Here is a 23,537-nt window from a genome sequence, read left to right on the forward strand (position 1 = left end):
TCTTTTTCCCTGCTAGAAAATGCAGCCACTCCTTGGAATATCTGTTTCATATACCGGGGGATATACCCACACTGTGCAATGGATTTATATTGACTAGGCACTGTAATGATTTGCAAATTGCGTGCAACATCAGAGATTAATATAAAGTTGTACTGTAGCTACTGTATGAAGCTCATCGTCTTTATGAAACGCTTTTGACAGTTTTCTCATAAGCCACGCCCGATCTCTGGATACTATTATTGTATTGGTTAAGGAGCGGGCGCCTAGGACCTTATTGGTTGTTTTCTTCATAGGGTCCCAAACAGCTCCGAGATTTACAATATTTGGGTTACAGTTTCGCAGCAAAATGGCGACTGTCATTCAGAATCCTCTCAAATCGTAAGTAATCTTTACAATTCTATATTATTTTCCCCAAAAAATAACGTATTTGCTTGCATGCAATGGTTGCATTCAAGCAAGGAGAAAATAACAACAAATTGAGTGAAATAATGGAATAGCTATTGTGATTTTATATGATGTTTGTAAACATATCACAACGTGTATTGGAACAATGACATGTTAGGACAATATGTGTCGTTCTGTTTTGTATTTATTAGTGTCAACACGAATGGATTCCGAGCATAAAGCATGTAGTCATGCGCACGCGTTTAAGAAAATATATTTCTATGCCCATGAAACAATGTTCTGCACTCCGATTTACGCTTCGTGGACTAGTTATTTGTGTATGGACTTCTTTACAAAAGTTGTTACATATTCTGCCACATTAATAGCCTAAGAACCTTATTATAAGTGTATGTTAATCTTTCACAGATATTAGGCTACTTCCATTGTTCAGGTCCGTTGTATTACTTGGAATTCATGTCAACCAACCAGCGCTTCTTTGGTGCGCTCGCTCATCAAGAGCCTACTTTAGGATAATCTATATTCAGTATTTATAATGTGGGATTATCTTCCGAGTAAAAAACACATGGAGTACTCTGAGATGATGGGCTATCATTTGAGTAGCCTATGCAAGGGATCGCTTTTTACTGTCTGCGACGGATTTCGGGAGCGAGAGGTCGGATCAGGCTGAGCGCGCAGGAGCCGTGTCCGTAAAGGGAAAACTGGTTACCATCAGGATCGCTTTACTGGGATCGGCTCATAGGCCTAGTGGTCTACGTTACCATCAGGATCGCTTTACTGGGATCGGCTCATAGGCCTAGTGGTCTAATCTAATGTGATCAATAACAAGTCTATGCATCACAATAGTGTCCACTGTTTTGGAGCATGGAACACATCTCTAGGAGCTGTAGGTTGTTGTCTGCCATTGAAATGCAGCAACAAGTCAATGTACCTCTTGATTTATGTAATCATTGCTGCTCTCCTGTAGTCATTGCTGCTCTCCTGTAATCATTGCTGCTCTCCTGTAGTCATTGCTGCTCTCCTGTAATCATTGCTGCTCTCCCGTAGTCATTGCTGCTCCCCTGTAGTCATTGCTGCTCTCCTGTAGTCATTGCTGCTCTCCTGTAATCATTGCTGCTCTCCTGTAATCATTGCTGCTCTCCTGTAATCATTGCTGCTCTCCTGTAGTCATTGCTGCTCTCCTGTAATCATTGCTGCTCTTCTGTAGTCACTGTTGCTCTCCTGTAATCATTGCTGCTCTCCTGTAGTCATTGATGCTCTCCTGTAGTCATTGCTGCTCTCCTGTAATCATTGCTGCCCTCCTGTAGTCATTGCTGCTCTCCTGTAGTCATTGCTGCTCTCCTGTAGTCATTGCTGCTCTCCTGTAGTTATTGCTGCTCTCATGTAATCATTGCTGCTCTTCTGTAGTCACTGTTGCTCTCCTGTAATCATTGCTGCTCTCCTGTAGTCATTGCTGCTCTCCTGTAGTCATTGCTGCTCTCCTGTAATCATTGCTGCTCCCCTGTAGTCATTGCTGCTCTCCTGTAATCATTGCTGCTCTCATGTAGTCATTGCTGCTCTCCTGTAATCATTGCTGCTCTCCTGTAATCATTGCTGCTCTCCTGTAATCATTGCTGCTCTCCTGTAGTCATTGCTGCTCTCCTGTAATCATTGATGCTCTTCTGTAGTCACTGTTGCTCTCCTGTAATCATTGCTGCTCTCCTGTAGTCATTGATGCTCTCCTGTAATCATTGCTGCTCTCCTGTAGTCATTGCTGCTCTCCTGTAGTCATTGCTGCTCTCCTGTAATCATTGCTGCTCTCCTGTAATCATTGCTGCTCCCATGTAGTCATTGCTGCTCTCCTGTAGTCATTGCTGCTCCCATGTAGTCATTGCTGCCTGCTGCCTGGATATTCTCTGTGTAAAGGCCTTACAGCATTCTCCAACTGCTGTATCTGTCTGTGAAAAGTGATGTGATTCTATTCACAGACAGGCCCAAATGGCAACATGTTCCCTATATAGTGCACTACTTTTGAGCAGGGATCTGGTTAGAAGTAGTGTACTCCCCAGTCAGAAGTAGTGCACTACATAGGGAATAGGGTGCCATTTGGGACACGTACAGACTCTCTGCCTGGTCAGACACAGACTATCAGGAGATATTTACCCACATTTGCTGTGGAATGTAGCGCAGGGTTCTGGCACGGAGTTATGACACAGCCTATTGTTGGAGTTGTAGTCATGAAAACAGGCTGCATTCCAGGTCTTCACTAAACAAGCCACATTGTTTGGTCTAACAGATGGGCCTTCACTGACAGCAGAGCAACCAACTAGACAGTGCAGCCAACGTGTTTGTGTCCAGATTGTGCATTGGCTGAAATATGCATGCAGTTACACACAAGATGCCTTCTTGCCAATTGACTACTAAAAACTGGTATATGTTGATACTGTTGTTTTCAATATACAGTTGAAGTGGGAAGTTTACGTACACCTTAGCCAAATACATTTAAACTCAGTTTTTCACAATTCCTGACATTTAATCCTAGTAAAACATTCCATGTCTTAGGTCAGTTAGGATCACCACTTTATTTTAAGAATGTGAAATGTCAGAATAATAGTAGAGAGAATGAATTATTTCAGCTTTTATTTCTTTCATCACATTCCCAGTGGGTCAGAAGTTTACATACACTCAATTAGTATAGGTAGGTAGGTAACAACACATCTGCCACGCTGATCCTCAACACGGGGGCCCCTCAGGGGTGCGTGCTCAGTCCCCTCCTGTACTCCCTGTTCACCCATGACTGCATGGCCAGGCACGACTCCAACACCATCATTAAGTTTGCTGACGACACAACAGTGGTAGGCCTGATCACCGACAACGATGAGACAGCCTATAGGGAGGAGGTCCGAGACCTGGCCGTGTGGTGCCAGGATAACAACCTCTCCCTCAATGTGATCAAGACGAAGGAGATGATTGTGGACTACAGCAAAAAAAGAGGACTGAGCACACCCCACTTCTCATCAACGGGGCTGTGGTGGAACAGGTTGAGAGCTTCAAGTTCATTTGTGTCCACATCACCAACAAACTATCATGGTCCAAACACACCAAGACAGTCGTGAAGAGGGCACGACAAAGCCTATTCCCCCTCATGAGACTGAAAAGATTTGGCATGGGTCCTCAAATCCTCAAAAAGGTATACAGCTGCACCATCGAGAGCATCCTGACTGGTTGCATCACCGCCTGGTATGGCAACTGCTCGGCCTCCGACCGCAAGGCACTACAGAGGGTAGTGCGTACGGCCCAGTACATCACTGGGGCCAAGCTTCCTGCCATCCAGGACCTCTATACCAGGCGGTGTCAGAGGAAGGCCCTAAAAATTGCCAATTACTCCAGCCACCCTAGTCATAGACTGTTCTCTCTGCTACCGCACGGCAAGCGGTACCGTAGCGCCAAGTCTAGGTCCAAAAGGCATCTCAACAGCTTCTACCCCCAAGCCATAAGACTCCTGAACAGCTAATCATGGCTACCCGGACTATTTACACTGCCCCCCCCACCCCCCTTTTTTACGCTGCTGCTACTCTGTCTATTATTTATGCATAGTCACTTTAACTCTACCCACATGTACATATTACTTCAACTACCTTGACTAGCCGGTGCCTCCCCACATTGACTCTGCATCGGTACCCCCCTGTATATAGCCTCCCTACTGTTATTTTATTTTACTGCTGCTCTCAAGTTATTTGCTTTTATTCTTTTTACTTAACACTTAAAACTGTAATATCTACACCTGTTGTATTCGTCGCATGTGGCAAATAAAATTTGATTTGATTTAATATTTGGTAGCATTGCCTTTAAATTGTTTAACCTGGGTCAAACGTTTCGGGTAGCCTTCCACAAGTTTCCCACAATAAGTTGGGTGAATTTTGGCCCATTCCTCCTGACAGAGCTGGTGTAACTGCAGGCCTCCTTGCTCGCACATGCTTTTTCAGTTCTGCCCACACATTTTCTATAGGAAAGGTGGTCAGGGCTTTGTGATGGCCACGCCAATACCTTGACTTTGTTGTCCTTAAGCCATTTTGCCACAACTTTGGAAGTACGCTTGGGGTCATTGTCCATTTGGAAGACCCATTTGCGACCAAGCTTTAACTTCCTGACTGATGTCTTGAGATGTTGCTTCAATATATCCACATAATTTTCCTTCCTCATGATGCCATCTATTTTGTGAAGTGCACCAGTCCCTCCTGCAGCAAAGCACCCCCACAGCATGATGTTGCTACCCCCGTGCTTCACGGTTGGGATGATGTTCTTCGGCTTGCAAGCCTACCCCTTTTTCCTCCAAACATAACGTTGGTCATTATGGCCAAACAGTTACATTTTTGTTTCATCAGACCAGAGGACATTTCTCCAAAAAGTAAGATCTTTGTCCCTATGTGCAATTGCAAACCGTAGTCTGGCTTTTGTATGGCGGTTTTGGAGCAGGGGCTTCTTCCTTGCTGTGCGGCCTTTCAGGTTATGTCGATATAGGACTCGTGTCGATATGTCGATATGTGGATATAGATACTTTTGTACCTGTTTCCTCCAGCATCTTCACAAGGTCCTTTGCTGTTGTTCTGAGATTGATTTGCACTTTTCGCACCAAAGTACGTTCATCTCTAGGAGACAGAACGCGTCTCCTTCCTGAGTGGTCCCATGGTGTTTATACTTGCGTACTATTGTTTGTACAGATGAACGTGGTACCTTCAGGCGTTTGGAAATTGCTCCCAAGGATGAACCAGACTTGTGGAGGTCTACAATTTTGGCTGATTTCTTTAGATTTTCCCATGATGTCAAGCAAAGAGGCACTGAGTTTGAAGGTAGGCCTTGAAATACATCCACATGTACACCTTCAATTGACTCAAATTATGTCAATTAGCCTATCAGAAGCTTCTAAAGCCATGACATAATTTTCTGGAATTTTCCAAGCTGTTTAAAGGCACAGTCAACTTAGTGTACGTAACCTTCTGACCCACTGGAATTGTGATACAGTGAATTATAAGTGAAATAATCTGTCTGTAAACAATTGTTGGAAAAATGACTTGTCATGCACAAAGTAGATGTCCTAACCGACTTGCCAAAACTATAATTTGTTAACAAGAAATGTGTGGAGTGGTTGAAAAAACGAGTTTTAATGACTCCAACCTAAGTGTATGTAAACTTCCTACTTCAACTGTAAATACTGTTCTTAGTCACTTGGCTATGTTCCTAGTTGAACCAGTGTGAAGTCAAACAAACAATAGTGAGTGCAGCATTCTGTCTGTTTTATAGCCAGGCTAAATTCTACCTGGCCCAGACTATATTCTGTCTGTTTTATAGCCAGGCTAAATTCTACCTGGCCCAGACTATATTCTGTCTGTTTTATAGCCAGGCTAAATTCTACCTGGCCCAGACTATATTCTGTCTGTTTTATAGCCAGGCTAAATTCTACCTGGCCCAGACTATATTCTGTCTGTTTTACAGGCAGGATAAATTCTACCTGGCCCAGACTACATTCTGTCTGTTTTATAGGCAGGCTAAATGCTACCTGGCCCAGACTATATTCTGTCTTTTTTATAGCCAGGCTAAATTCTACCTGGCCCAGACTATATTCTGTCTGTATGGTGCTATCTACCATTTCAGAAGACTCCTCCATAGGGAATTCAGTTAAAGCATGAAAGAAAGGACCTTTTGTATTCGATGCATTGTATCACAGGGAAGGAGAGAGTCTAGTTTTACATAGATATGAATCACATATTCAAATGTATCCTCTTTGTGCTGGGCCTTATCAAGGGAAAAGGGGATACCTCGTCAGTTGGACAACTGAATTCATTCAACCGAAATGTGTCTCCTGCATTTAACCCAACCCCTCTGAATCAGAGAGGTGCAGGGGGCTGCCTCAATCGACGTCCACGTCATCGGCGCCCGGATTGGGTTTAATGTGGTTCCTATCTGACCATTGTGGTTCCATGAGAGGTGTCGGGTTTGCACTTAGCTCGTAACAACAGCCCTGTTCTGTTCTGTTGATATGGGGTTTGGGACAGTGGGACGTTCGTTGTCCATGGTTTGTCTCCTGCTCTCTACAGAAAACAAAAGCACTTTTAAATGACTCTAAGAGCAAAGGCTTAAGAAGAGGTAATGCATGTATACACTTCAATTCACACTTAGGATATGGACAGATGAGGAGGGGGCGTGTGTGTGTTTGGGGAGTTGGTGGGGGGGTAGGGAGAGAGAGAGAGAAAGAGAGAGAGAGAGAGAATGTTTACTGTTAATATTTCTTGTTTATTTCACTTTTGTTTACTATCTACTTCACTTGCTTTGGCAATGTTAACATACGTTTCCCATGCCAATAAAGCCCTTAAATTGAATAGAGAGAGAGAGAGAGAGAGATCATATTGAGAGGCCCCTCAGTGTGGTTATAATATGGTATGGTGAGGCCCCTCAGTATGGTGATAATATGGTATGGAGAGGCCCCTCAGTGTGGTGATAATATGGTATGGTGAGGTCCCTCAGTATGGTGATAATATGGTATGGTGAGGTCCCTCAGTATGGTGATAATATGGTATGGTGAGGCCCCTCAGTATGGTGATAATATCGTATGGTCCCTACTGGACAATTTAATATATTATGTTATTAGCATTTTAAGGCAGTGATCAAATTGAAGTTAGTTATTACTATGGTATTATCAGTGAATAAGACTATTCTCTGACGAAGTGAGTTCAGTTATTACCATTTAAATCACAGTGAACAGGATGCCTCCGTGTTGAGCCTGTCTGGGGAAACACAAATAACAGAAAGGCTCAGGAAGGTGTACTAGTTAAATCACACACATTAACAACCAGAAGATAACAACCTTCCTGTTCTCACATCAATAACATTCATCAGCATATGTCATCATCATAACGCGTCGTCACGTCATTCTTCTGAATTATGGATGTTATTAATATTATTCATCTTTATTTGACGTTAGGAAGTCTTTTGGGGATTCAAAAAAGCTGCGTCTTTGAAAGAGAACTGGCAACACGTCAGCAAAGGGAAACATTGCATTTGAGGTCTACATAGACCCCCACAATGCAACACAACAAAAGAAGATGATACAGGACAATAGACAGAGACAATATGCTACAATGGCCTGTTTTTCTGCAGGGTCGCGTCCCGTGCACTCACTGGAAATGTGTGTGTCTGTGATTTGAACTGTGAGGTTGGCGGGACTACCCATGAGGGATATAGAGGTGGGCAGGTCCGTCTCTGTGTGTGTAGATTGGCGGGGGCGGGCTGTGCAGGGGTTAAATGTATAGGAGAAGAGGGTGTGTGGGGGGATGTCTGGGGGAGTGGGGTCTGTATAGTATCATGTGTGTGTGCCTGGCTTACAGGAACCCGCTCCCCTCCCCCGTTTTGCGGGAGAGGGAGCTAGAGTGATTGATAGTTGCTGTGTGCTTTCAGACCAACTCTAAACACTGGAGCAGCTCTCCTGCTCCCTGGCCTCTCTAAACACTGGAGCAGTTCTCCTGCTCCCTGGCCTCTCTAAACACTGGAGCAGCTCTCCCTGGCCTCTCTAAACACTGGAGCAGTTCTCCTGCTCCCTGGCCTCTCTAAACACTGGAGCAGCTCCTCCTGCTCCCTGGCCTCTCTAAACACTGGAGCAGCTCTCCTGCTCCCTGGCCTCTCTAAACACTGGAGCAGTTCTCCTGCTCCCTGGCCTCTCTAAACACTGGAGCAGCTCTCCCTGGCCTCTCTAAACACTGGAGCAGTTCTCCTGCTCCCTGGCCTCTCTAAACACTGGAGCAGTTCTCCTGCTCCCTGGCCTCTCTAAACACTGGAGCAGTTCTCCTGCTCCCTGGCCTCTCTAAACACTGGAGCAGTTCTCCTGCTCCCTGGCCTCTCTAAACACTGGAGCAGTTCTCCTGCTCCCTGACCTCTCTAAACACTGGAGCAGTTCTCCAGCTCCCTGGCCTCTCTAAACACTGGAGCAGCTCTCCCTGGCCTCTCTAAACACTGGAGCAGTTCTCCTGCTCCCTGGCCTCTCTAAACACTGGAGCAGTTCTCCTGCTCCCTGGCCTCTCTAAACACTGGAGCAGTTCTCCTGCTCCCTGGCCTCTCTAAACACTGGAGCAGTTCTCCTGCTCCCTGGCCTCTCTAAACACTGGAGCAGCTCTCCCTGGCCTCTCTAAACACTGGAGCAGTTCTCCTGCTCCCTGGCCTCTCTAAACACTGGAGCAGCTCTCCTGCTCCCTGGCCTCTCTAAACACTGGAGCAGCGCTCCTGCTCCCTGGCCTTTGTGATTCCCGCTCGGCTTTGGGAATGGCCGGACTGGCGGGAATGTTTTCCAGGCGTTGGGAATTAGAACGGCCGGGAACATTTGGCACCCTTTACATTTACATTTTAAGTCATTTAGCAGACGCTCTTATCCAGAGAGACTTACAAATTGGGTCCATGTATAGTGCACTTCTTTTGTCCAGGTTCCATAGGACTCTGGTCTAAAGTAGTGCACTAAATAGGGAATAGGGTGCCATTGGGGACGCAGTCTTTGTTTTATAGGGAGCCTCCATGGAGGGATCATCAATCCTTTTTCCTGTTCAGCACATGGATCTGGCACATTTCTGTATGTAGGCTGAATTTGTGTGTGAGGGGGGAGAGGGTGTGTGTATGAGAGGGTGTGTGTGTGAGGGGGAGGGTGATTGTGTGTGTGTGTGTGTGTGTGTGTGTGAGTTTGAAGGGGAGAGAATGTGAGTTTGAAGGGGAGAGAGTGTGAGTTTGAATCTCTCTATTTGTCTATCTCTCTCTCTCTCTGTCTCTCTCTCTCTCAATTCAATTCAATTCAATCTAATGGCTTTATTGGCATGGGAAACGTATGTTAACATTGCCAAAGCAAGTGAAATAGATAATAATAAACAAAACAAAATGAACAGTAAACATTACACTCACAAAAGTTCCAAAAGAATAAAGACATTTCAAATGTCATATTATGTCTATATACAGTTTTGTAATGATGTGCAAATAGTTAAAGTACAAAAAAGTAAATAAACATAAATATAGGTTGTATTTCTAATGGTGTTTGTTCTTCACTGGTCTCTCTCTCTCGCTCTCCCTCGCCATCTCTCCGTCTCTCCCAGTGTCCCTCTCCCCTCTCCATATTTCTATTGCTCTCTCTCCCTCTCCCCTCTTCATCGCTCTATCGCTTTCTCTCCATTCTTCTCCCTTTCTTCTCCTCCCGGCAGAGAGTGTGTTTGTCTGGGTCTGGGGAACCATGACCTTGGCTCATCTCCTCTCTCTCCTTCTCCTCCTTCACCTCTCCTTCTTTCTCCCCTTTTTCCTCCCCTTTCTCCTACAAAAACCTCTCAGCCTCCCCTAGCCCCCCTAGCCTCCCCTAGCCTCCTATTCTCTCCTAGCCTCCTATCCTCCCCTAGCCTCCTATCCTCCCCTAGCCTCCTATTCTCTCCTAGCCTCCTATCCTCCCCTAGCCTCCTATCCTCCCCTAGCCTCCTATCCTCCCCTAGCCTCCTATCATCCCCTTGCCTCCTATCCTCCCCTAGCCTCCTAGCCTCCCCTAGCCTCCCCAAGCCTCCACTAGCCACCTAGCCTCCCCTAGCCTCCACTAGCCACCAAGCCTCCACTAGCCACCTAGCCTCCACTAGCCACCTAGCCTCCCCTAGCCTCCACTAGCCACCTAGCCTCCCCTAGCCACCTAGCCTCCCCTAGCCACCTAGCCTCCCCTAGCCACCTAGCCTCCCCTAGCCTCCTATCCTCCCCTAGCCTCCCCTAGCCTCCTATCCTCCCCTAGCCTCCCCTAGCCTCCTATCCTCTCCTATCCTCCTATCCTCCCCTTGCCTCCTATCCTCCCCTAGCCTCCTATCCTCCCCTTGCCTCCTATCCTCCCCTAGCCTCCCCTAGCCTCCTATCCTCCCCTAGCCTCCCCTAGCCTCCTATCCTCTCCTAGCCTCCTATCCTCTCCTAGCCTCCTATCCTCCCCTAGCCTCCCCTAGCCTCCTATCCTCCCCTAGTCTCCTAGCCTCCCCTAGCCTCCTATCATCCCCTAGCCTCCTATCCTCCCCTTGCCTCCTATCCTCCCCTAGTCTCCTAGCCTCCCCTAGCCTCCTATCATCCCCTTGCCTCCTATCCTCCCCTAGCCTCCTAGCCTCCCCTTGCCTCCCCAAGCCTCCACTAGCCACCTAGCCTCCCCTAGCCTCCACTAGCCACCTAGCCTCCCCTAGCCTCCACTAGCCACCTAGCCTCCCCTAGCCACCTAGCCTCCCCTAGCCACCTAGCCTCCCCTAGCTTCCTAGCCTCCCCTAGTCTCCTAGCCTCCTAGCCTCCCCTAGCTTCCTAGCCTCCCCTAGCCTCCCCTAGCCACCTAGCCTCTCCTAGCCTCCTAGCCTCCCCTAGCCTCCTTGCCTCCTTGCCTCCCCTAGCCACCTAGCCTCCACTAGCCTCCTTGCCTCCCCTAGCCTTGTCCCCTGCTCCTCTTTCCTCTCCCTCTCCCCTCTTGTCTTTCCCTCAACCCCCCTTTCTCCCTCCTCCCTCCCACCCTCTCCCTTCAGAGGGCCCTCCCTCCCAGCCCGCCCTAGCCCAGATCGGAGCCCCTCTCCTGGCTGTCTTTGTCCAGGCCGGTGGGGAGTCTTCTGGAGCCGGCTGCTGACATCATAACCTTAGCACTAATCTGATTGAGCTGATTGGGCTTCTCTCTGTAAGGGCTGGTGAGGAGGGCTTGAGGAGGATGAGGAGGGCTGGAGGAGGGTGAGGAGGGCTGGAGGAGAGGTGGAGGAGGGTGAGGAGGGCTGGAGGAGAGGTGAGGAGGGCTGGAGGAGGGCTGGAGGAGGGTGAGGAGGGCTGGAGGAGGGTGAGGAGGGCTGGAGGAGGGTGAGGAGGGCTGGAGGATGGGTGAGGAGGGCTGGAGGAGGGTGAGGAGGGCTGAGAGAGCTCTGTACAGCAGGGTTGAACCTCTTCTGATAAAGGAAGCACTGGCTATATGTAGGAGACACACACACACACACACACACACATATGCAAGCAACACACACACATACACTCAGTCTGAAGGTAACTGTAGAACCGCAGCTAATAGTCTGAAGTGGAACCGTTTCCCAAGTTGGTGTTTACCACTAAGACCTAGATTAGATGTACTGCTCAGAGATCCACATGCAGGCCTAGAGAACATCACTGTAAGCTGGAGATATGGATGTTATTTGTACTGGTCAGTGTGTGTCTGTGTGTGTGTGTGTGTGTGTGTGTGTGTGTATATATGTATGTGTGTAGGCTGGATATATGCACTACAAGACCAAAAGTATGTGGACACCTGCTCGTCAAACAACTCATTCCAAAATCATGGGCATTAATATGGAGTTGGTCCCCCCTTTGCTGCTATAACAGCCTCCACTCTTCTGGGAAGGCTTTACACTAGATGTTGGAACATTACTGCGGGGACTTGCTTCCATTCAACCACAAGAGCATTTGTGAGGTCGGGCACTGATGTTGGGCGATTAGGCCTGGCTCGCAGTCGGCATTCCAATTAGGTGTTCGATGGGGTTGAGTTCAGGGCTCTGTGCAGGCCAGTCAAGTTCTTTAACACTGATCTCGACCAACCATTTCTGTATGGACCTCACTTTGTGCACGGTAGCATTGTCATGCTGAAACAGGAAAGGGCTGTCGTATCGGGTGAATGGTGGCAATTATTGCTGATGAACAAAGGAGTCCGCTTATACTGAACCTGGATCATAAGGTTTATTCATATCACAAGCTTCAGCATAAGTGACAGATGTCATGACATCCGGAGAGCGACGCCTCAGAATGGCCGCTCTGCCCTCTCCTTCGTTTTTCCCCCAGTATATATAATCTCCCCAAGATGTGGGTGGCTCCCTCTACTGTCCAATCCCCTGTCTACAACACACTTCCTGTCTGTTGTATGTGGCGTTACCCTAAAACATTCCCTCTTGATACTAAAATTAACGTCCTCTCTGGTTCCACTTAAAACATTAACAACGTCATAATCTCAATACACGACAGGGCCTTCCCCAAACTGTTGCCACAAAGTTGTAACCACAGAATCGTCTAGAATGTAATTGAATGCTGTAGCGTTAAGATTTCCTTTCACTGGAACCATGAAAAACAGCCCCAGACCATTATTCCCCCTCCACCAAACATTACAGTTGGCACTATGCATTCGGGCAGGTAGCATTCTCCTGGCATCCACCAAACCCAGATTTGTCCGTCGGACTGCCAAATGGTGAAGCGTGATTCATCACTCCAGAGAACGCGTTTCCACTGCTCCAGAGTCCAATGGCAGCGAGCTTTCATTGAAATGACGTGGAAACAACGTTGATTCTATTCCATGTCATAGACAACCTGTCCCCAATAGAAGGATTCAATAGGACTGGGCTCTATAGTTTAAGTCTATAAATGAATATTCATTGTATATTCATATGAACCTCTCATTGGAAGTGTGATACTGTTACCACCGCTTTACGCATATGGAATGTAATTACAACTTTCGCCAACCAATGAAAAGCTTCAGGTCATGATTATTCATAGATATCTGTGAGTGGCTGGGGGGGGCTCTAGGGGTTGAATAGAAGAGAGAGGAAAGAGAGGCGCATTAGAATTTGAATCATGAGGGAGGAGGGACCCTGTTGGTCGAGAGAGAGAGAGAGAGAGAGAGAGAGAGAGAGAGAGAGAGAGAGAGGAGAGAGAGAGAGAGAAGAGAGAGAGAGAAGAGAGAGAGAGAGAGAGAGAGAGAGAGAGAGAGAGAGAGAGAGAGAGAGAGAGAGAGAGAGAGAGAGAGAGAGAGAGAGAGAGAGAGAGAGAGAGAGAGAGAGAGAGAGAGAGAGAGAGAGAGAGAGAGAGAGAGAGAGAGAGAGAGAGAGAGAGAGAGAGAGAGAGAGAGAGAGAGAGAGAGAGAGAGAGAGAGAGAGAGAGAGAGAGAGAGAGAGAGAGAGAGAGAGAGAGAGAGAGAGAGAGAGAGAGAGAGAGAGAGAGAGAGAGAGAGAGAGAGAGAGAGAGAGAGAGAGAGAGAGAGAGAGAGAGAGAGAGAGAGAGAGAGAGAGAGAGAGAGAGAGAGAGAGAGAGAGAGAGAGAGAGAGAGAGAGAGAGAGAGAGAGAGAGGTGTAGTTCCACTGTAAACAGCATGTGAGAGTGGGTAGCAGCTAAACTGGGCCTGACTGCTTTGGACACTACTGTTTATATGAAAACATTTCACTGGCCTTTCAAACTGGCCTCTCCAATTGTCATGGAGTGTGTGTCCGCCCCTGTGTGTGTGACAATGCAATACTAACAAAGCCATTTGCAACCCAACGTCCAAGCTGTTGTCGAGGATGTCAGGGGAAGTGTCATCATGTCATGTTATAGAACTCAACTCAATTCAATTTAAGGGCTTTATTGGCATGGGAAACGTATGTTAACATTGCCAAAGCAAGTGAAGTAGATAGTAAACAAAAGTGAAATAAACAATAAATATTAACAGTAAACATTACACTCAGAAGTTCCAAAAGAATAAAGACATTTCAAGTGTCATATTATGTCTATATACAGTGTTGTAACAATGTGCAAATAGTTAAAGTAGAAAAGGGAAAATAAATAAACATAAATATGGGTTATATTTACAATGGTGTTTGTTCTTCACTGGTTGCCCTTTTCTTGTGGCAACAGGTCACAAATCTTGCTGCTGTGATTGCACACTGTGGTATTTCACCCAATAGACATGGGAGGTTATCAAAATGTGATTTGTTTTCGAATTCTTTGTGGGTCTGTGTAATCTGAAGGAAATATGTGTCTCTAATATGGTCATACATTTGGCAGGAGGTTAGGAAGTGCAGCTCAGTTTCCACCTCATTTTGTGGGCAGTGTGCACATAGCCTGTCTTCTCTTGAGAGCCAGGTCTGCCTACGGCGGCCTTTCTCAATAGCAAGGCTATGCTCACTGAGTCTGTACATAGTCAAAGCTTTCCTTAATTTTGGGTCAGTCACAGTGGTCAGGTATTCTGCCACTGTGTTCTCTCTGTTCAGGGCCAAATAGCATTCTAGTTTGCTCTGTTTTTTTGTTTGTTCTTTCCAATGTGTCAAGTCATTATCTTTTTGTTTTGTCATGATTTGGTTGGGTCTAATTGTGTTGCTGTCCTCGGGCTCCCTCCTCCTGGTATTATTGTTGAGGTGTTCCCAGTCTCAACAGGAACAGGAAGCTACTTCTCTCTCTTTGGACACTCACGTTCTAGCTGCGTCCAGTAAACTCTCTCTGAGAGGAAAGGGTTTCTGTAACATGCAAAACTTACATAAGCAACAGATCAACCATTCAAACCTTAATGGACACAGATAGGAACATGGCTTAGAGCTAAATGTTCTGATGGTCGAGATCTGTGTATGCGTATTTGGATTATAGAACACACTTCATCCTCGGACCCACATGACCCACATCTTTAAAGGCATACTGTGACAATCCCACTCTCTCCCTCTCTCTCTCTCACACACACACACACACACACACACACACACACACACACACACACACACACACACACACACAGTGGAGCGTGGTGTGATGTGATGCGCTCCTCTGTTGCTGGGCCTAGCACACACACACAGACACACACACACATCACAAACACACATCACAAACACACACACATACACACACACACACACATCACATACACACACACACACACACACACACATCACACACATCACATACACACACACACACATCACACACACACACACATCACATACACACACACACACACACACTCAAGTGGAGCGTGTCCCTCTGTTGCTGAGCCTAGCTGTACATCATTATGTAACAGAGGCCTGAGGGAGGGAACACACACACTCCTTTGTAGGAGTGGGACAGAAATGTCCAGAGAATATGGCAGGGCAGAGACAGAGACACAGGGGCAGAGACAGAGACAGAGACAGAGACAGAGAGACACAGATGGAGACGGAGGGAGAGGGAGAGGGAGGGAGAGAGGGAGAGGGAGGGAGAGAGGGAGAGGGAGGGAGACGGAGGGAGAGAGAGAGAGGGAGACGGAGGGAGAGAGGGAGAGGGAGACGGAGGGAGAGAGAGAGAGAGAGGGAGACGGAGACGGAGGGAGAGAGGGAGAGGGAGACGGAGGGAGAGAGGGAGGGAGAGGGGGAGACAGATGGTGGGAAGATAGAAAGATAGAGCTGTGATGGGGAAAGGGAGGAGCTTGGTATAGAAAGGGAGGAGCTTGGTATAGAAAGGGAGGGGCTTGGTATAGAAAGGGAGGGGCTTGGTATAGAAAGGGAGGAGCTGTGTATAGAAAGGGAGGAGCTTTGTATACAAAGGGAGGAGTTTGGCATAGAAAGGGAGGAGCGAGTGAGAGGTAGATCTTTTAATTTTTTATTTAACCTTTATTTTAACAGGGAAGACATATTGAGACCTATTGAGACATATTGAGACCTACTGAGAAATCGGTCAAGTTAAATAAATTCATTAGGCCCTAATCTATGGATTTCACATGACTGGGAATATAGATATGCATCTGTTGGTCACAGATACCTTTTTAAAAAAAAGTCTGGTGAGTATGCAGGCCATTTTCAGCTTCCAGGAATTGTGGACAGGTCCTTGCGACATGGGGTCGTGCATTGTCATGCTGAAACATGAGGTGATGGCGGAGGATGAATGGCTCGACAATGGGCCTCAGGATCTTGTCACGGTATCTCTGTGCATTCAAATTGTCATCGATAAAATGCAATTGTGTTCGTTGTACGTAGCTTATGGCTGCCTAAACCATAACCCCACCACCATGGGGCACTCTGTTCAAAATGCTGACATCAGCAAACCGCTCGCCCACATAACGCCATACACACTGTCTGACATCTGCCCAGTACAGTTGAAACCGCGATTCATCCGTGAAGAGCACACTTCTCCAGCGTGCCAGTGGCCATCGAAAGTGAGCTTTTGCCAACTGAAGTCGGTTACGACGCCGAACTGCAGTCAGGTCAAGACCCTGGTGAGGACGACGTGAATGCAGATGAGCTTCCCTGAGACGGTATCTGACAGTTTGTGCAGAAATTCTTCAGTTGTGCAAACCCACAGTTTCATCAGCTTACCGGGTGGCTGGTCTCAGATGATTCCGCAGGTGAAGAAGCTGGATGTGGAGGTCCTGGGTTGGCGTGGTTACACGTGGTCTGCGGTTGTGAGGCTGGTTGGACGTAGTGACAAATTCTCTAAAACGACATTGGAGGCGGCTTATGGTAGAGAAATTAACATTAAATTCTCTGGCAATAGCTCTGGTGGACATTCCTGCAGTCAGCATGCCAATTGCACGCTTCCTCAAAACTTGAGACATCTGTGGCATTGTGTTGTGTGACAAAACTGCACATTTTAGAGTGGCCTTTTATTGTCCCCAGCACAAGGTGCACCTGTGTAATGTTCATGCTATTTAATCAGCTTCTTGATATGCCACACCTGTCAGGTGGATGGATTATCTTGGCAAAGGAGAAATGCTCACTAACAGGGATGTAAACACATTTGTGCACCTTGCAAATAAGATTTTTGTACATATGGAACATTTCTGGGATCTTTTATTTCAGTTCATGGGACCAACACTTTACATGTTGCGTTTATATTTTTGTTCAGTGTAATATCACCATAATCAAGAACAGATAAAAAGGTTGACTGAATAATCTGCTTCCTACTGCTTAGAGAAAGGCACGATCTGTTTCTGTGGAAAAAGCCAACTTTAAATCTTAGCTTCTTAACCTGCTCATCTATACGTTTTTTTAAACGAAAATCCATATCAATCAAAATGCCTAAGTATTTATATGCAGGAACATGTTCGATTGGAGAACCATCCAATGAGTGAACATGTAGTTAATCTGAAACGTTCTTACAAGAGTCTAAAAACAACATGTATTTTTAGTTAATCTGAAACGTTCTTACAAGAGTCTAAAAACAACATGTATTTTTTTAGTTAATGTGAAACGTTCTTACAAGAGTCTAAAAACAACATGTATTTTTAATTAATCTGAAACGTTCTTACAAGAGTCTAAAAACAACATGTATTTTTAGTTAATCTGAAACGTTCTTACAAGAGTCTAAAAACAACATGTATTTTTAGTTAATCTGAAACGTTCTTACAAGAGTCTAAAAACAACATGTATTTTTAGTTAATCTGAAACGTTCTTACAAGAGTCTAAAAACAACATGTATTTAGTTTTGCCCATATTAAGCACACATTTTAAATCAGCAAGGGATTCCTGCATAGCTATAAATCTGACTGTAGTTTTGACAGACAGATCAACAGTCGGGGCAATAGTATACATATTAGTATCATCCGCATATGCAGTGCCTTCAGAAAGTATTCATACCCCTTAACTTATTCCACATTTTGTTGTGTTACATCCTGAATTCAAAATGTATTAAATATATTTTTTCTCTCTCACCCATCTACACACAATACCCCATAATGACAAAGTGAAAACATGTTTTTAGATATGTTAGCAAAATTTATTGAAAATGAAATACAGAAATATCTCATTTACGTAAGTATTCACACCCCTGAGTCAATACTTTGTAGAAGTAGCTGTGTCTTTCTGGGTAAGACTCTAAGAGATTTCCACACCTGGATTGTGCAACAATTATTATTTTCAAAATTCTTCAAGCTCTGTCAAATTGTTTGTTGATCGTTGCTAGACAACCATTTTCAGGTCTTGCCATAGATTTTCAAGCAGATTCAAGTCAAAACTGTAACTTGGCTACTCAGGAACATTCACCGTCTTCTTGGTAACCAACTCCAGTGTAGATTTGGCCTTGTGTTTTAGGTTATTGTCCTGCTGAAAGGTGAATTCATCTCCCAGTGTCTGGTGGAAAGCAGACTGAACCAGGTTTTCTTCTAGGATTTTGCCTGTGCTTAGCTCAATTCCATTTATTTTTTATCCTGAAAAACTCTCCAGTCCTTAACGATTACAAGCATATGCATAACATGATACAGCGACCACTGTGCTTGGCAACAATATGAAGAGTGGTACTCAGTAATGTGTTGTATTGGATTTGCCCCAAACATAACATTTTGTATTCAGGACAAAAAGTTAATTGCTTTGCCACATTTTATGCAGTATTACTTTAGTGCCTTGTTGCAAACAGAATGCATGTTTTGGAATATTTGTATTCTGTACAGGCTTCCTTCTTTTCACTCTGTCAATTAGGTTAGTATTGTGGAGTAATTACAATGTTGTTGATCCATCCTCAGTTTTCTCCTATCACATCCATAAATGCTGTAACTGTTTTAAAGTCAGCATTGGCCTCATGGTAAAATCCCTGAGCGGTTTCCTTCCTCTCCGGCCACTGAGTTAGGAAGGACGCATGTGTCTTTGTAGTGACTGGGTGTATTGATACACCATCCAAAGTGTAATTAATAACTTCCCCATGTTCATCTACCAATAGGTGCCCTTCTTTGCGAGGCATTGGAAAACCTCCCTGGTCTTTGTGGTCAAATCTGTGTTTGAAATTCACTGCTCGACTGAGGGACCTTACAGATATTGTCCATGCAACTTATTATGTGACTTGTTAAGCACATTTTTACTCCTGAACTTATTTAGGCATGCCATAACAAAGGGGTTGAATACTTATTGAGTCAAGACATTTCAGGTTTTCATTTTTAATTAATTAGTAAAACAAATTCTAAAAACATAATTCCACTTTGACATTATGGGGTATTGTGTGTAGGCCAATGACAAAGAAATCTCAATTTCAATTCAGGCTGTAACACAACAAAATGTGGAAAAAGTCAAGGGGTGTGAGTACTTTCTGAAGGCACTGTAGATTGTGCATGCTCGGAGTACACGTCCTGGTAATCCGTCTGGCCCTGCGGCCTTGTGAATGTTGACCTGCTTAAAAGTCTTACTCACATCGGCTACAGAGAGCGTGATCACATAGTCATCCGGAACAGCTGATGCTCTCATGCATGCTTCAGTGTTGCTTGCCTCGAAGCGAGCATAGAAGTGATTTAGTTCGTCTGGTAGGCTTGCAACACTGGGCAGCTCGCGGCTGGGTTTCCCTTTGTAGTCTGTAATAGTTTTCAAGCCCTGTCACATCCGACGAGTGTCGGAGCCGGTGTAGTACGATTCAATCTTAGTCCTGTATTGACTCTTTGCCTGTTTGATGGTTTGTCGGAGGGCATAGCGTCCGGGTTAGAGTCCCGCTCCTTGAAAGTGGCAGCTCTAGCCTTTAGCTCAGTGCGGATGTTGCCTAAACCCTGATTGGTTTACATTCTAAATACATTTCTCAGATAAAAGAAAAGAGCAAAGTAGGTACATTTACCAAAGGTTCATCTCAGCTAGACAAGGAAGCCTTGAAATGGGGCGATAATGTGGTCCTCTGTAGCTCAACTGGTAGAGCACGGCGCTTGTAACGCCAGGGTAGTGGGTTCGATCCCCGGGACCACCCATACGTAAACATTTATGCACACATGACTGTAAGTCGCTTTGGATAAAAGCGTCTGCTAAATGGCATATTATTATTGTAAGATCTCTACTGTCCCGTATGAGATGGAGTGAATGGTATAGACAGAGAGAGTGCCATCATAACTCAACATCATACACAGCTGCAGCTGAGTAAATGTACTAGATTGGACCTTGCAGCCACATTCTTTGCCTGACAGTGCATGTTGTTGAATACAGTCAGCCACCACATCAGTATCCCGAGTACTGTAATGGTTCTGGCAGCAATCCTGCATTCCAACCTGACAGAAATCTACTGGTAATATCTGGATATGAGAGAGAGAGAGAGAGAGAGAGAGAGAGAGAGAGAGAGAGAGAGAGAGAGAGAGAGATAGATAGAGAGAGAGAGCTGACTGGCTGACAGCCGTGGTATATCAGACCGTATACCACGGGTATGACAAAACATTTATTTATACTGCTCTGATTACGTTGGTAACCAGTTTATAATAGCAATAAGGCACCTCAGGGGTTTGTGGTATATGGCCAATATACCATGGCTAAGGGCTGTATCCACACCTCCTCGTGCCTTATTGCTCAAATATAAACTAGTATATTAATCTGTCTCTTGTGTTTTAAAGGTTAGGTGACCAGTTCTACCGGGAGGCCATAGAACACTGTCGCAGCTACAACGCCCGTCTGTGTGCTGAGCGCTCGGTCCGCATGCCCTTCCTGGACAACCAAACTGGCGTGGCCCAGAACAACTGCTACATCTGGATGGAACAGCGCCACCGCGGGCCAGGTGGGTGTACTGCAGGGCAGGGGAGCAAAATGGCACACATAAAGAGCCACAGACACACACAAAGTCAGAATAAATACATATAATGAAATTCGGCAGGCCACAAAGTATAGGGTGTGGTCCCAGGGCCCAGCATGCCAGATGAAGGGAGAGGCTATTGGCCCAGCATGCTAGCTTAAGGGAGAGGCTATTGGCCCAGCATGCTAGATTAAGGGAGAGGCTATTTGTGTCCAGCTCTTAGTGAGCACCATATTGTTCCCCTCTGGCTCAATGGACGGCCCAGATCTGCAGATTGTAAAGAAATGCTTGCTAGGCCTCCTGGGTCTCAGGTCAAATTGTGAAGCAGGAATGCTATGGGGGTGTATAAAGTCAATGGAGAGGTTACTAAGGAGTTATCTGGAGGCTATTTCAGTGAAGTGTGTGCTACACTGAATGTATATTTGTTAAATGTTTTTTGTTCTGACACTTTTGTGTGTGTGTGTGTAGGTGTGGCTGCTGGACAGATGTATACGTACCCTGCACGGTGTTGGAGGAAGAAGAGGAGGCTCCACCCCCCTATGGACCCTCAGCTACGCCTCTGCGAACTACGACTGGGTAATAATATGACATCTCTCTCTCTCTTTCCTCCCTCTCTCTCCATTATTTTATTTTCTCTCTCTCCCTCCCTCGCTTCCTCTCACTCTCTCTCTCCTCTCTCTCTTTCCTCCCTCTCTCTCCATTATTTTATTTTCTCTCTCTCCCTCCCTCGCTTCCTCTCACTCTCTCTCCTCTCTCTCTCTTTCCTCCCTCTCTCTCCATTATTTTATTTTCTCTCTCTCCCTCCCTCGCTTCCTCTCACTCTCTCTCTCCTCTCTCTCTTTCCTCCCTCTCTCTCCATTATTTTATTTTCTCTCCCCTCCCTTCGCTTCCTCTCACTCTCTCTCTCACCTCTCTCTCAATTCAATTTAAATTTCAATTTAAGGGCTTTATTGGCATGGGAAACGTATGTTAACATTGCCAAAGCAAGTGAAGTAGATAGTAAACAAAAGTGAAATAAACTATAAAAATTAACAGTAAACATTACACTCAGAAGTTCCAAAAGAATAAAGACATTTCAAATGTCATATTATGTATATATACATTTACATTACATTACATTTACATCATTTAGCAGACGCTCTTATCCAGAGCGACTTACAAATTTGTGCATTCAATTTATGATAGCCAGTGGGACAACCACTTTTTTTTTTTTTTTTTTTTTTTATGTATGGGGGATAGGGGAAGAAGGATGACTTTTATACTATTCCAGGTATTCCTTAAAGAGGTAGGGTTTCAAGTGTCTCCGGAAGGTGGTCAGTGACTCCGCTGTCCTGGCGTCGTGAGGGAGCTTGTTCCACCATTGGGGTGCCAGAGCAGCGAATAGCTTTGACTGGGCTGAGCGGGAACTGTGCTTCCGTAGAGGTAGGGGGGCTAGCAAGCCAGAGGTGGATGAACGTAGTGCCCTCGTTTGGGTGTAGGGTCTGATCAGAGCCTGAAGGTAAGGAGGTGCCGTTCCCCTCACAGCTCCGTAGGAAAGCACCATGGTCTTGTAGTAGATGCGAGCCTCAACTGGAAGCCAGTAGAGTGTGCGGAAGAGCGGGGTGACATTGGGAAGGTTGAACACCTTACGGGCTGCGGCGTTCTGGATGAGTTGTAGGGGTTTAATGGCACAGGCAGGGAGCCCAGCCAACAGCGAGTTGCAGTAATCCAGACGGGAGATGACAAGTGCCTGGATTAGGACCTGTGCCGCTTTCTGTGTAAGGTAGGGTCGTACTCTGCGAATGTTGTAGAGCATGAACCTACAGGATCGGGTCAACGCTTTGATGTTAGCGGAGAACGACAGGGTGTTGTCCAGGGTCCAGGGTTACGCCAAGGTTCTTTGCAGTGTTGTAACAATGTGCAAATAGTTAAAGTACAAATGGGAAAATAAATTAACATAAATATGGGTTGTATTTACAATGGTGTTTGTTCTTCACTGGTTGCCCTTTTCTTGTGGCAACAGGTCACAAATATTGCTGCTGTGATGGCACACTGTGGTATTTCACCCAGTAGATAAGGGAGTTAATCTTTTTTTTTTTTTTTTTGTAATTATTTGTGGATCTCTGTAATCTGAGGGAAATATATATATATATTTTTTTTAACCTTTATTTAAAGTCAGTTAAGGACACATTCTTATTTACAATAACAGCCTACACCGGCCAAACCCGGACGACGCTGGGCCAATTGTGCGCCGCCCTATGGGACTCCCAATCACGGCCAGTTGTGATACAGCCTAAAATCGAACCAGGGGGTCTGTAGTGACGCCTCAAGCACTGAGATGCAGTGCCTTAGACCGCTGTGCCACTTGGGAGCTCGGGTGTCTCTAATATGGTCATACATTTGGCAGGAGGTTAGGAAGTGCAGCTCAGTTTCCACCTCATTTTATGGGCAGTGTGCACATAGCCTGTCTTCTCTGGAGAGCCAGGTCTGCCTACGGCGGCCTTTCTCAATAGCAAGGCTATGCTCACTGAGTCTGTACATAGTCAAAGCTTTCCTTAAATTTGGGTCGGTCACAGTGGTCAGGTGTTCTGCCACTGTGTACTCTCTGTTTAGGGCCAAATAGCATTCTAGTTTGCTCTGTTTTTTTGTTAATTCTTTCCAATGTGTCAAGTAATTCTCTTTTTGTTTTCTCATGATTTGGTTGGGTCTAATTGTGTTGTTGTCCTTGGGCTCTGTGGGGTCTGTTTGTGGATTTGGATAATTAGCGGGTATCGGCCTAATTCTGCTCTGCATGCATTCTATGCAAATTCTCTCTCTCGCTCCCTCCCTTGCTCCCTCTCCGTCTCTCTCTCTCTCCCTCCCTCCCTCGCTCTCTCTTCATCTCTCTTGCTCTTTCACCAACCCTGGTTACACACAAATGCATGCATTTAGTCAGACACCACACCCTCACGTACACACGCACATTC

The 23,537-nt window shown here is 45.8% G+C and overlaps 1 protein-coding gene across 2 annotated transcripts in view; it reads left to right on the top strand.

The window, feature by feature from the left end:
- Window positions 1-235: 235 nt before the first annotated feature.
- The window catches only part of dpf3 (D4, zinc and double PHD fingers, family 3), a 58,164-nt gene continuing 34,862 nt past the window's right edge, over window positions 236-23,537 (top strand). The window contains exons 1-3 of one of the 2 annotated variants that reach the window (XM_041864915.2): window positions 236-378; window positions 20,417-20,577; window positions 21,061-21,168. In XM_041864915.2, the coding sequence (XP_041720849.1) occupies window positions 347-378; window positions 20,417-20,577; window positions 21,061-21,168 (301 nt within the window). In that variant the 5' untranslated portion in view covers window positions 236-346. The remainder of the gene's footprint in view (window positions 379-20,416; window positions 20,578-21,060; window positions 21,169-23,537) is intronic. The other variant, XM_041864916.2, reaches the window with a different exon arrangement.

The sequence above is a fragment of the Coregonus clupeaformis genome, chromosome 36 (assembly GCF_020615455.1).
Source record: "Coregonus clupeaformis isolate EN_2021a chromosome 36, ASM2061545v1, whole genome shotgun sequence".
Classification (NCBI taxonomy): Eukaryota; Metazoa; Chordata; class Actinopteri; order Salmoniformes; family Salmonidae; genus Coregonus; species Coregonus clupeaformis.